The 12,397-nt window shown below is 40.5% G+C and overlaps 1 protein-coding gene across 2 annotated transcripts in view; it reads left to right on the plus strand.

The window, feature by feature from the left end:
* The window catches only part of grid1a (glutamate receptor, ionotropic, delta 1a), a 319,169-nt gene that overhangs the window by 282,525 nt on the left and 24,247 nt on the right, over window positions 1–12,397 (plus strand). For both annotated transcript variants that reach the window (XM_049599667.1, XM_049599668.1), the window contains exons 9-12: window positions 417–518; window positions 2,445–2,642; window positions 3,910–4,240; window positions 7,481–7,619. In XM_049599667.1, the coding sequence (XP_049455624.1) occupies window positions 417–518; window positions 2,445–2,642; window positions 3,910–4,240; window positions 7,481–7,619 (770 nt within the window). The remainder of the gene's footprint in view (window positions 1–416; window positions 519–2,444; window positions 2,643–3,909; window positions 4,241–7,480; window positions 7,620–12,397) is intronic.

Genomic DNA, 12,397 nt, shown 5'->3' on the forward strand with positions numbered 1-12,397 from the left:
TAATCATCGTCATCATCCCCATCATCACCATCCCCATCATCATCATTATCACCACCCCCAGCTGTATGATTACTGGTAAAGTATTCTGGAGATTGCTTCAAAAATGTGACAGTACATTGTAGCCTTCAGTGGTGGAGCTTGAACAGAGCATCCTATAGCATACTAATGGCCGACACTTGTTGTCGTGGTAACCAGCTCAGATTTTAACACAGACATTGGCCACTCAGTGTTGAATACCACTACATACTGAGTCACAAAAAGGCAGATAGGGTGATAACTTCACCTGCAGCTCAGTCACTTTGTTATCCTGCTGTTCAGTGTTTATTAATGAGCTGTTTGACTCATTTGTCTCTCAGAGACCTGCTCCATTTTTATCTATTTTCCTCGTCTATCTGATTTTTCTTTCTCCCTATTAGCTGGCGTCCTGGGACTCCACTCGTGGTTTGAATGGTAGCCTAAAGGAGAATCGGATAGAGAGCGGTATGCAGGGAGTGACGCTGAAGATTGTAACATTACTGGTAAGTAGTGGGAGTACACTGAATATATTAACACATGACCTGAGTAGGCAAATATCTGAGTAACAAAACAAACACCACGGTATAGAGGCAAACACATCAACGCATTCATTAGCTTGTTATTTACACCCACAGATTAGGAGATAGTTTCTGTGTGAGATACTCCAACCTAAAACTGAATTCTCTGTTTAACAGAAAAAGTTTTTTACTCGCAGATAAATTAATCTTGATTCAAATGATTTTGCCTTGCTCTCTCAATGTTCACCCGCTGTTAATGGCACTGAGCATACCCTGCAGATGTTCACAATAAAACAATGAGTTTGCATTAAAGCATACAGCAGCAAGATGCAGAGCAGACAACCTGAGGGCTTTTTACAAAACATGGGAATTCATAAATTAAGTCCTGTCTCTAATAATAGCCTGTCGTAAAGAAAGTTGAGTTAAATACATGTTTTGTTCAGTATTTGAGAATTTACTGCCCTTTTTTTGTGCATCTATTCATTCTGTGTGAACCCAGCATTCCCGTACAGTTGCAGATAAAGATTAGGCTTCACTAATATTATTAATGTACTACTGTTTGTAGCATTAGATTTAAATGTTGGCTGCATGGGACTGTTTCTGACTTGTGTGATGCAAACATTTCCAATAACTCCAGAGAGTTAAGTCCAAGTGTAAAAATTTGTTGGAAAATGATAGATATTCACAACATGTTTTTATCTTACAAAGTATTCTGCTTTAATCCATATTTATTGGCATTTACCCTTCAAAGTGAGGCACCTGTATTAACAGAGTGGTCTAGCGGCACTCGAACAGCAGCATAAATTACATTCATACATTAAATAAAGTTGATTTAAGTTAAAAAAAAAAAGTGAATTTAATTCGATGAATCCCTATTTAAATTAGGATTTTGTTCAAGGATATTTTTCTGTAGGGTGATGACATTATAAAATGTGACGACCCACATTCAAACTTCATTTAAAAACCTCAATAGAAGCTTGCAATGTAAAAAAAAGAAAAATACATTTGATGCAGCCCTATTACTGGCTTCTGTGAGCTGTTATCCCAGGAGGATAGAGAACCAACAAGGACAGCACAGGCTCTAGATTAGACCTCTTCTTATCTACGTTATACTGTTTGGTCTAACTCACAGAGAAAAGGGAATTTAAAGTCATCTTCTCCATCTTGTCCTGTGAATCTAGAGCAACAGAACGCCATTAAAAATCAATCTTACATTGCAGCACTTTTTTTCCCAACTAGCTTCACCGATTCCAGGAGCTAAAGTCACTTCCCTCTCCCTGTCTTCATTTTTCCTCGTCTTCACACATGATTTACCTGCACCATATTTATTCACATAAGTTCTGCTCAGCTCTCCCCTGGCAGCGTCACTTAATCAAGTCATTTGCCCCTGCCCACTTTAACACCACCCCCTCTCTCTTCACTGTCCCTCTCCCTCTGTCTTCTTCAGTTCTACTTGCTCCTCTTTCACCCACTTAATTCTGCCCTGACACTTTCCACCCATAAAGAAGAACCACGGTCGGGTGCAATGAATTTAAAATGGCAGTTTCCACATTGATGAACCATAGCAGTTGCCATGGCACCATGTGTTACAGGTCAACAGTTGCTGAGGAAACTATTTTATTAAGATGAAGTTTAACTTAGATCACCTTAGAAGCTCTTCATAAAGGTGTCACCCCAAAGTTCTTAAGATGACTGAATGTGTCCTCGCTTCGGTCACCAGTCGGGCCCCGAGAAGATTATGGTGCATCTTGATAAATGACATGCTTGTGATTAAGTGCACGTGCTATACTCTTTTCCTGAGTTTGAGGATAAATCGTGAGCTTTTAGACAAAAGCCTCACACGTTCACATACCTCAGCGTTATCGTTGCCAGTAATGTATTACCCAAAAAGTACAATATTCATTCAAACAGGAGGAGCCTTTTGTGATGGTGGCAGAGAATATTCTGGGCCAACCCAAGAGATACAAAGGTTTCTCCATTGATGTCCTGGACGCCCTGGCCAAAATCCTGGGCTTCAAGTACGACATCTACCAAGTCGGGGATGGGAAATACGGCACAGCACTCCCTAATGGATCCTGGAATGGCATGATTGGAGAACTCATTGGCAAGGTTGGTGTGTTTTCTTTTTATCTCTGTCAATCAATGTCCAGATTTTAGTCCAAGTCATTTTTTCTGGGAGTCAGGCCACATTGTCTTGTTTTGAAATGGGATCCCAATTATAAGGCTCAGTAAAGTGGAAAAGATTAGAAAAGCATATCACGGGCCAACAGCTCCTCTCTGCACATCAGTTTTCTCCAGTGGGTGACATCACAGATTGATTGAATTGGGACTGATTTCGGCTTTTTGGAGGTACACTGATAAAGCTTGAGACGTGGACAAATGCTGTTATGGTTGGTAATGATAATGGGATTTTAACTCCCTCTGACAGAGATAGAAGTTTATGTTTTTCATTTCATAGTGGCGAAATAAATGAGATAAAACTCAGATTTATGTGCTGTATTTTTCACAAAAGCTACAGTATTTACTTCATAACAGCCATTATGTTTCTATTGAGAGTATCAAACATTTCATTACTTTAAGGTTCATGCACTCTCACCCATATTTTTTAAACATAAAATAGCAAGATAATGGAAGAGTGGAAATAATGCATACTTAAATCCAAGATCAGCAAGAAAGCACACTGGAGTTAAAACCCCCACCAAAGCCTAATGATCTCCCTGGTTATTAGGTTCAAAGTCAACAAAGTACTGAGTCGATGACAGAGTAGTTATATAAGGCAAAGTTTGGTCTAATAATGATGAAAGATCATTGTGTCAGCAAAATCAAAAGGGTTTCCTCCCACTGAGAGCATGGAGGTGCACTGAGAAATTGTCTGCCTGTGTAGACACAGAGATACATGCATTTTTTAAATTGAAAATCTTGGCTGACTGTGGTTCTTGAGGAAAAGTATTAGTGTTAACAAAAACCAATATGTTTCCTCCTATTGGGAAATGAAAATGTGCACACCAAATTTTCTTCCAATTTTACCATTACCTTTGTAGATATCGCACAAACCTCGGTCTGATAGTGTTTCTAAAAAAGAAAAGACAGAATAAAGCATAGTTCCTGTTAGGAGTGTGAATGAAATGTGATGGAAGCTTGTGTGAGCACTGAAAAGTTTCTTTCAGAGGTGTCAAATTTTCTGTCTGAAGTTTTTAAAATCTGACACAGACAAACCAACCTAACCTCCTCAAAGGTGGGAAAACACGGACCGATTAATGGAGGTCAAATGTGCTAGATTTGCTCTCATTAACATACAAAAGACTTATTAAACATACACTGTTGTTTAAAAAGGAAACAGTGACTAAAATGTGAACATATGACTCTCCATCCACAGCGAGCTGACTTGGCCATATCGGCCATCACCATCACCCCGGAGCGTGAGAGTGTGGTGGATTTCAGCAAGCGCTACCTGGACTATTCAGTGGGAATCCTGATGCGCAAGTCAGAGGAAAAGATCAACATTTTCTCGTTGCTGGCGCCATTTGACTTGGCAGTGTGGGCGTGCATTGCTGCAGCCATCCCTGTGGTGGGCATCATGATCTTCCTGCTCAGACGCATCCAGGCAGTGCGCTGCCAGAACAATGCAGGAGGCCATCCGCCGCCTTCTGTCTCCACCTCGCTTCAGAGCGCCATCTGGATCGTCTACGGTGCTTTTGTGCAACAAGGTGGGTGAAACCGTTTGCATCTGGCCTCCTCAACACGCAAGGACAGCAGATACAAATCATGTTTTTGTCATATATTGGAGGGCCAAGACGAGGCAGGTTTTCACTCTGCCTAATCAAACACCAACCTCTCACTAGTTAACACTTCACTGTTTGAAGGGGTGTTAACTGATGAAGTCACTGTCACTACTGGGCTTGGGCCAGGCTAAAATGTTCAAACTGGTTTGATATTAAGCCAAACACTGGACCAGACCAGTTTACCAAATTTTACCAATACACTGAGTCGCACTTGACTCAGCAGCCACTTCTGATTGTAACAAAATGACACCTATCCCAACAGCAAAATTGTGTCGGAATATTGCTTTGCATCATGTAACATTAGAGCTTTCTGTCCACAAGTAGTCTAGGTTTTTATTAGTAATAATCTTTAACATTCCGCTCGCAGGAGATCTCCCTCTAGCCATCTGCCACTGTGTTTTGGTTGTCATAGTGAAATAAGGAGGCATCATATCAATAATTAATTTCTCAAATCAACTTCTTGAATCAGTTCCTTGTCCCATTGTGGTGCTTTCAAATTGAGCCTCGGGAATAAATTGAAACAAGGCGTGTGACAAAAGTTCAGCTCTGAACCTGTTTCATTGGCCTCAAATCCAAAATGTTGTCATATTGGTGCAGTTTTAGTTTTCTCAAGAGACTAACTCTGCCATGTTTCATCTCGACATCCAAAAAACACATGAACTTTCTAGTAAACAAACGCAGCGTGAACAGCTCTACCCCTCCCACATCTACTGAAATCTGATCTCCTTCATGTTGCCAGTGCTCGGCACATGTCCTAGTGGCTCTAGTAGTCCGTTTCTAAATGTAAAAATATAATATTGTGTTAATAATGATGTCATAAATGCTTGTTACTGGACTGGATTAAGCGCTGTGATGCCATCAGCACAGGTTGCTGATGTAGGCTTTGTCATAATGACAAATGGCAGTTCAGCCAGTTTGCATAAAATAAAACCAGTTTAAGCTCGTACACCAGACTGTCAAAACCAGGAATCAACCCAACTCTAGTTATTGCTGAATGAATGAAAACCTTCCTGCTTTTGACCTTTGGTGAAACATCACTGGAGACCAAGCACCAGCCATGCAGTTCCTAAATGTTCAACCATTATCTAAGCAGAACAAAAGCAAAGAAAATAAACACCTAAAACTACTTAAAGGGATGAAGGACAGAACATTAGAATAAAAGAGTCCAATCAATGAAAATGCACATGTGGATGTCACTATACAACAAGTGCTGATTCAGTAGTGAGTCAGTTTGAGGCACAACGCCCACCTTAGCATTTTCTAAAGGTGCCCTTGTCAAGGACAACATCCCATCCTTAGGCCTGGTGGTGATCCAGGTACGTCCAGTTTGGATAAATGACTACTTCAGCAACTGATGTTAAAGCCTGAACAGCATCTATCAAAGTCTGGCACACTGCCTATGAGCCTTTTTTAACCCAACACCCACTATATTTCAAGAGAAGCTAAATTCCATGTCTTTCCTCTGCCTCCTTTTTTTCTCCTCCTCATTTCTGGCTCGTGTTCCAGCGTTGCCACTTTTTGTTTCAGTCAAGTGGATTGCATTTTTTTTCTTGACATGACGTAGGTCGCTTTGATATGGATCTGACTGCAGATGCATAGTGTGCCATTGTCAGAGAGCATAAACTTGGCAACCGTATCCCCCCCAATGATTTCATAATGATATGCCAACACTTGGCTCGGTTTTGTTGTATGTTCATGCAGACTAAACTATCCACCCACAGACACACAGACTTTGCTCACTGCCTTATTCAAACAAGGGCTGCCCTGCTTTGTTTCATAAGGAGGTCAGGGAGAGGTAGGAGATAATCTGAAACTGTCTAGGAGGACTGATGAAAATAACACTTTTTCATTGCGATCCGAGAGTTAAATCAATTTGTGTCAAAGATGAAAGAGCTTGCACCGCATTGGACGGTTGCAGTAGGGTAAGATCCAGCAAAGTTTCAAGATGCGCATTTCACATTCGATGACCTTACAAAATCAGTCAAAGCCATATGTAATAAAAATGACTGATGCCGAAGTGCTATGCATCTGACAAGGCCTTCAGTTTTTTCCCCCAAACTGTCCTAAGGGCGCAGCTGTGTTGATTGTGACACTTTCAGACAAATATGTTTTCATTACATTTCACACTCCTGAATCTCTCCAATGACATTTCTATGACTTTACTCTTCAAAATTAGAATGTGTGCTGACATTTTTCTCATGCACCTCATAAGCTGTTGGATATTTGGGGAGAAAGAGTCGGTACGACAGAGCAAAAGTGAAGATAGAAAAGCTAATGCGACGAACCAGTCTTTTCCCCTCAAACAAAACAAGGAAGGGCAAAGGATTAAAGACACGAAGGAAAGAACATTAAAAAGACAAGAAGAAGAATGAATATTAATGAGTACTTCACTCTTTGATGAAATTGGATTGGGATGTGTAATAGAATATAAAAGTGTGCAAGTAACATTTCAGGGTAGTGGTTTGAATACACGAAGCTCTTGGGAAAAGAACTCTAAGTAATTACACAAAATCATCTTATGCATATAGTTGACTGCTCCAGTGTTACATGCAAATAAGAGAAGTATCTCAAAATTCAGCAGCTTTAACAGAAACTAGTGGGTACTTTAAAGACATGTAAAGAGACTTAACAATAATCACAGGTCAATTTAACATTTTAAAGATGACAGTTTTGATTCCTAGGACAAATACCACTGATGGCAACATCACACATCCCTCTTTGATGATAACATATGACTATATTGTACCAGAACAATCAATTTACCTACCAGACACACACAAAAAATGGCAATGTCTATAAAATGTCTATGTCTATAAAATGTCTCCTAAAAGCTTGTTTGCATTGCAGGAAAAAAAGCCAAGTCACTTCAAAACATATGGTATTAGGATAAAAAGCTTTTCTTTTCTTGGCTCTCTCATCGTGTAACAGCTGAACCAATAAAATTAGGCTGCGAGACCCTGATAATAAAGCACGCCTACATGTTTTGGAAGCATTAGAACGTCTTCATGAGATGTATGACACATATAAATGTTGCTTAAATTGGTTTGCTCTGCATGTTTTCTTTTGGTATTTAAACTAGAGTAGGTATAAGAGATGAATGATGCTGTACAGTTAATAGTAAAGATGATGATGATGTGTGCATGTGTTTATACCTGCACCCCCCAGGTAGCGACTCCATTCTGGGATCCGTGGCTCTGCGTATCGTCATGGGCAGCTGGTGGCTCTTCACCCTCATTGTCTGTTCATCCTACACAGCAAACCTGGCTGCCTACCTCACCGTGTCACGCATGGACAATGCTGTCAGGTAAGGAACAATACCTTCATGTTCACATTGTTTCAAGTGAGTGAAATGCACTTGATTCTCTTATTGTGGAACCTCGACACAATAGCGAGTTTAACGTCAAAAGTGATTGATTCATTTATGCTGCCTGTGTTTCCGAAGCACACATGTACTTTATACACCTACAGTAATTGTTAATGGAGGTGTTATTCTGTGGTATTTTACTGTGAATGTCAAAAGCACAGAAATTACACTCGCTGCGTGTAATTTCTTTCTGTGTTATTAGTTTCACAGTGGGAATAGCACATTCTGTAAACATGTTTTTTAGGCACAAATCCCAGTTCAAGTCCTTCCTCGATACTTATGTTCACATAAATCTTGATTGAACATGTATCCGACACGTTGAAATAACAGCTGTAGCTTTCTAAATTCGACACAACTTATTTTTCACAAGTGAAAGAATGCGACTCCCGAAATTGACGTGAAGCAATCCACCAGAGAGTCGACGTCTCCTTCTGTTAGAGTCATTGAGTTACACAGTGATGCTTCCTTTGCCTTGTCAACAATCTTTGGCTGAGTACAGACACCTGCTGCAGGAGCACATGAACCTGACAACAGTCAACATTTTTATTTTGGCCTGTCATCAAGTTACTCATGGAATTAACGTTAATTGGCGACAACTGATTTGAACATGACGGTCAGAACCGGCTCAGAAAAGCTGCTTTCTGATATTTTGTACACTGAGCTCTGAGGAAGGGAGAGGGAAAATTACAGATTGGTTACCATCGGCGCTCAGCAAATTTTGCCATCCCAGGTGCCAAAATGAAGTCAATCACCAGTGCAACCAAATCAATTTTCACAGACTTTAATTTTCACTCTCATATTCAGTGAAATGCTTGCTGTAGAGAGCCCAGCTGCTATTAAGGAGAGCAGTGCTGCAACACTAGCAGACTGAGGTGGACAACATGCAGCAGAATTCATTAGGGAAAAGATTGGATTTTGAAGAGTTTTATTTTATCCAATACAGATCTGTTAAATAAACTGCATCGGCCCTCTATTAAGTAATGTGTGTCAGTGTAAAAATGTGTACATTCTTAATCACTGCAGTCGATGCAATGAAAAATACTTTATGGCACAAGCACTGTCTTTATTAAATAGTTGTATATTTTCTCAAATTTGAAACATGAACACTTACGGGTGCTCCACCACATGAGCGTTTGGCTCCTATAAAATTGTCAGAGTGACATTTTAAAAAGAAATAATCTCAGTCAATACAGCAGAACAAGACATACTGTCTTTCTTCTTTGTTTAAACATTGTGCCTACATTACCCACAATGCCGCCTGACTCCCAGATGTCAGACGGCAGCTAGAGGCAGCTAATGTAGCTAGTTACAGAGCTCTGTTAACTTCACTTCTGCCTCACTCCAGGCCCACAGATTATGTTTATGCACTTACAAACTCACAGTCTTGAGCCCCATTCAACACAGACTCAAGTCACTTCATCAGATTTCATGCAGCTCCCTCTGGAGTCACTAAACGCTTCAGGCCCTGATCACACAGAAAGCGTTTCAGTGGTTGGATTGTAATTGCTTTTAATAAGGATAAAGTTCTCTGCTTGTGGTTTTTGTGTTGTGATGTACCTTGCGTTTCTGCGCTCTAGGCACCTGGCATTTTTGCCGGAGCACTCTGAACTCCTCGAGTGGATAGTTCACTTTTTTGTCTTTTTTTTTTGCTGTTGTCCAGTCAGATGAGTTGAGTAGTCACAACAAGTTTACAGTTGGTGAAAAATGGAGGAGAAACTGGTGGTAGCGGTTGCTGGATAACCGGAGCTATACAGCTCAATGATAGACAGCAAGTTGTCAAACTGCCCCTGAGTCATCCTAAAATATGCCTGGAAATGGCCATCATCAAGGCAAAGCCCCTGGACCAACTGGTGGTACTCCCCATGATCCACCCTCTTTTTTAGGGACTCATGTACCCACACAGATCTCTGTTTATCTGTGACCAACAAACTATTTGCTGACAGCCTCTCACCCTCAACCAGAGACAGAGGAAGTACCCTCTGCCTGTTCATTTTATTAACTAGTTATGAATTATTGTGAAATTAAAAAAGAAAAAAACCCTAAATTGATTACAAGTGTTTTTTAACTAGTGGCATTCAATTGGAAAAAAGGCAGTGCATTTTGCAACCACATATGCAGTAATACTTCCAAAGAACTTTAAACAAACTTTGATGTGTAAACCTGGGTTTCTGGCATTCACGTAGGCTAAAACGAAGGCCTTACTTAGTCTGTTACAGGCTTTGTTGTGGTTCAGAAACTGACATCCATAAAAAATTTTGGTCACACTCTGAACTGGAACATCTGCGGATTAATTCCATACCAAAGTCAGAAATGATAGGGCATGGATAAATCTACTTTTTGTCTGCGCTACCATCGTGACAGTAAGGGCGCCGTGTGAGACAATTCTACTGGCCGCAGCTGCACAACATGCAGAGTTCTGCATCGGGTTAACTGTGGCTGGTATTTTGTCGTAATTTTATTTCTGATTTTGGTTCTGGCAAAAGCAAAGACCATGCAGGTCAGATCACGCATGCTGGCTGATAAATATTTTAAAATAAAATGAGAATAATACAATTTTAATTCAATGTTTTGATGCTTTAATCCTCCGCTGACTTTGTGGGTCGGCTCTGTCTCGTGCACCAGCTGGAATATAAGAGCTGCTTTAATCAAGTGCGTTACTAACATGCATATTTAATGTGAAGTTGTGCTGCTCAATATTATGAGAATAAGAAAATATCCATTTAAATGTTATTTCCTGAATTACATTTGTTTTAAAAGATAGTACCATAGTTTTTCATGTATAAAATGTCCGAAAATTATCACTGCAAATGTGTTGATGAACCGAATTATTTGAACAGGCCATTATAGGATTTACAGTTTTGAATCTGGCTGTGGATTTTGTGTCAGCGGGTCAGGTCAGGTAGTGAAACTGATGGGTCATATATGCGTGCAGCGGGGCAGGTTCAGTATTTCAAGTTGTGATGCCAGTTTGAGGACAGGTCTTGAAAATCAGACCCATGCAGGTCTGTGAGCTACAAGAGCTGCAATCAGCTCCAGCTGCCACACTGCAGCCGTAACATGGCTGTGGCCATTTGGAGGAAATCTGCTCTCCACTTATTGCACTTCTCTGGTCTTTTGTTGTACACAGTGTGTGGTGCTCTCAATACCGTATATTTTTTAATATTTAACAACAGGGTCAAGCGCTGTAGCTCAGGCCGAAGGTTCACCTGAGTGCATCTCTCAGCGGCCGCAGTTGGTGTTTGGTCCGTCTGCTGTTCTGTAATTTTTTGACCCGCTGCCTAACAACTAGCCTGTCCTCAGTCCAAATGCTATTTGTCAGTGAATCCAATTTGGTGTGCCGTCTCTCCCCGAAGACTGGGCAGAGAGGCTTTTGATTGCATTGGGTCTGTCTTGTGTTGAACAAATAGCCACATGTGGACATGTGAGAGGGAGCGAATGCTAAGCAGCGCACAGCTAACCTGTGAAGAGAGAACTTACAGCCTGTGTGGAATTCACCTGCATAAAAATCTGAACCAATTTAGGGCAATAAAACCTGATATGTACAGTGTGTTCCTGAGAGATCAGATGTCCTTGAGGTGATAAACTGTTAGCCAACACAAATTGTTTGCAAACACAAAAATCATACATTTATAGGAGAAAGTGAGAACAGCACAGGACTACAGCGACCTACAATGTGTATCTTTTGAATAACCTACTTGTAGCTTTCCTTATTGTGAGAAGAAGAGCAAATCATTGCAAATCCAAACAGTGTTAATTGGTTGCTCTCAAACAGTATTTCCTGCTATGGTAGCAGAGACCTTTCCTTTGTACTCTATTGCTTTCCTGACATGTCTAAGACACTTCTTAAATTGCCCAGCATCAGGTCTTACTAAACAGCAGTGCATTTAAATTAGCTCTGCTGCTCTTCTTACCAAATACATAATCTTTGTGAGTGAATACTGTGCTAAATGTATGTAAAGTGTAAAACTTGCTGTGAACACATTTGTGTGACCGTGACTGTAATTTGCCAGTGGGTTTAGTAACGCTGCTTCCTTACGTCAACATTAAAGAAACCATAGAGAGGGCAAAGTGTAGGGAGGGTGAATGCTTCTTTTTTCATCACAGAGACAAAGAGATAACACCTCAGATCTAACCAAACCTTAAGAGAGGGAGTTATTTGAGTTAATGAATAAATTGGCCGCTCTTTTTGAAGTTGCTTGTGGTTCTAATCTTGACAAGACCAACTGATGTTGTTACAAGACCCTTGAAGGGATGGTGGGTTTTACCATTAACCACAATCAAAGTGGGCATGTCTGGCACACCAATGATTGATTTCCTATTTTGAAATCAAATCGATGTTTATCAAACAACGAAACAGTTCACCTCAAAGCATGGGGTTGGATTAGCCATTAGTTTGGACCTGTCATCTCCACAGACACATAAAGGTCAGGCATAATGGAAATTTCAGTTTAGTTATGGTCAGAAATGAAAATCATGTCCTTGGAAGACAGTGACTGCTTTTGCACCAATGTAGAACCACTTGAGGACAGACAGTGCAGGAAATTTTAATTTGAAAAAAATACACAGGGTTTGGTGAAGGCCAGTGCTGCTTTTCCCGTTGTCCTGGGGAACAGACTGCGGGAGTTACCAGGTTATGCAGGTAATCAGTGAACATGTATGGGTCAGTCTTACAGAGAGAGATGACTTTGTCATCAGTGGGTTAAGGTGTTTGTATTTGA

Source organism: Epinephelus fuscoguttatus, linkage group LG16, assembly GCF_011397635.1.
Source record: "Epinephelus fuscoguttatus linkage group LG16, E.fuscoguttatus.final_Chr_v1".
NCBI lineage: Eukaryota > Metazoa > Chordata > Actinopteri > Perciformes > Serranidae > Epinephelus > Epinephelus fuscoguttatus.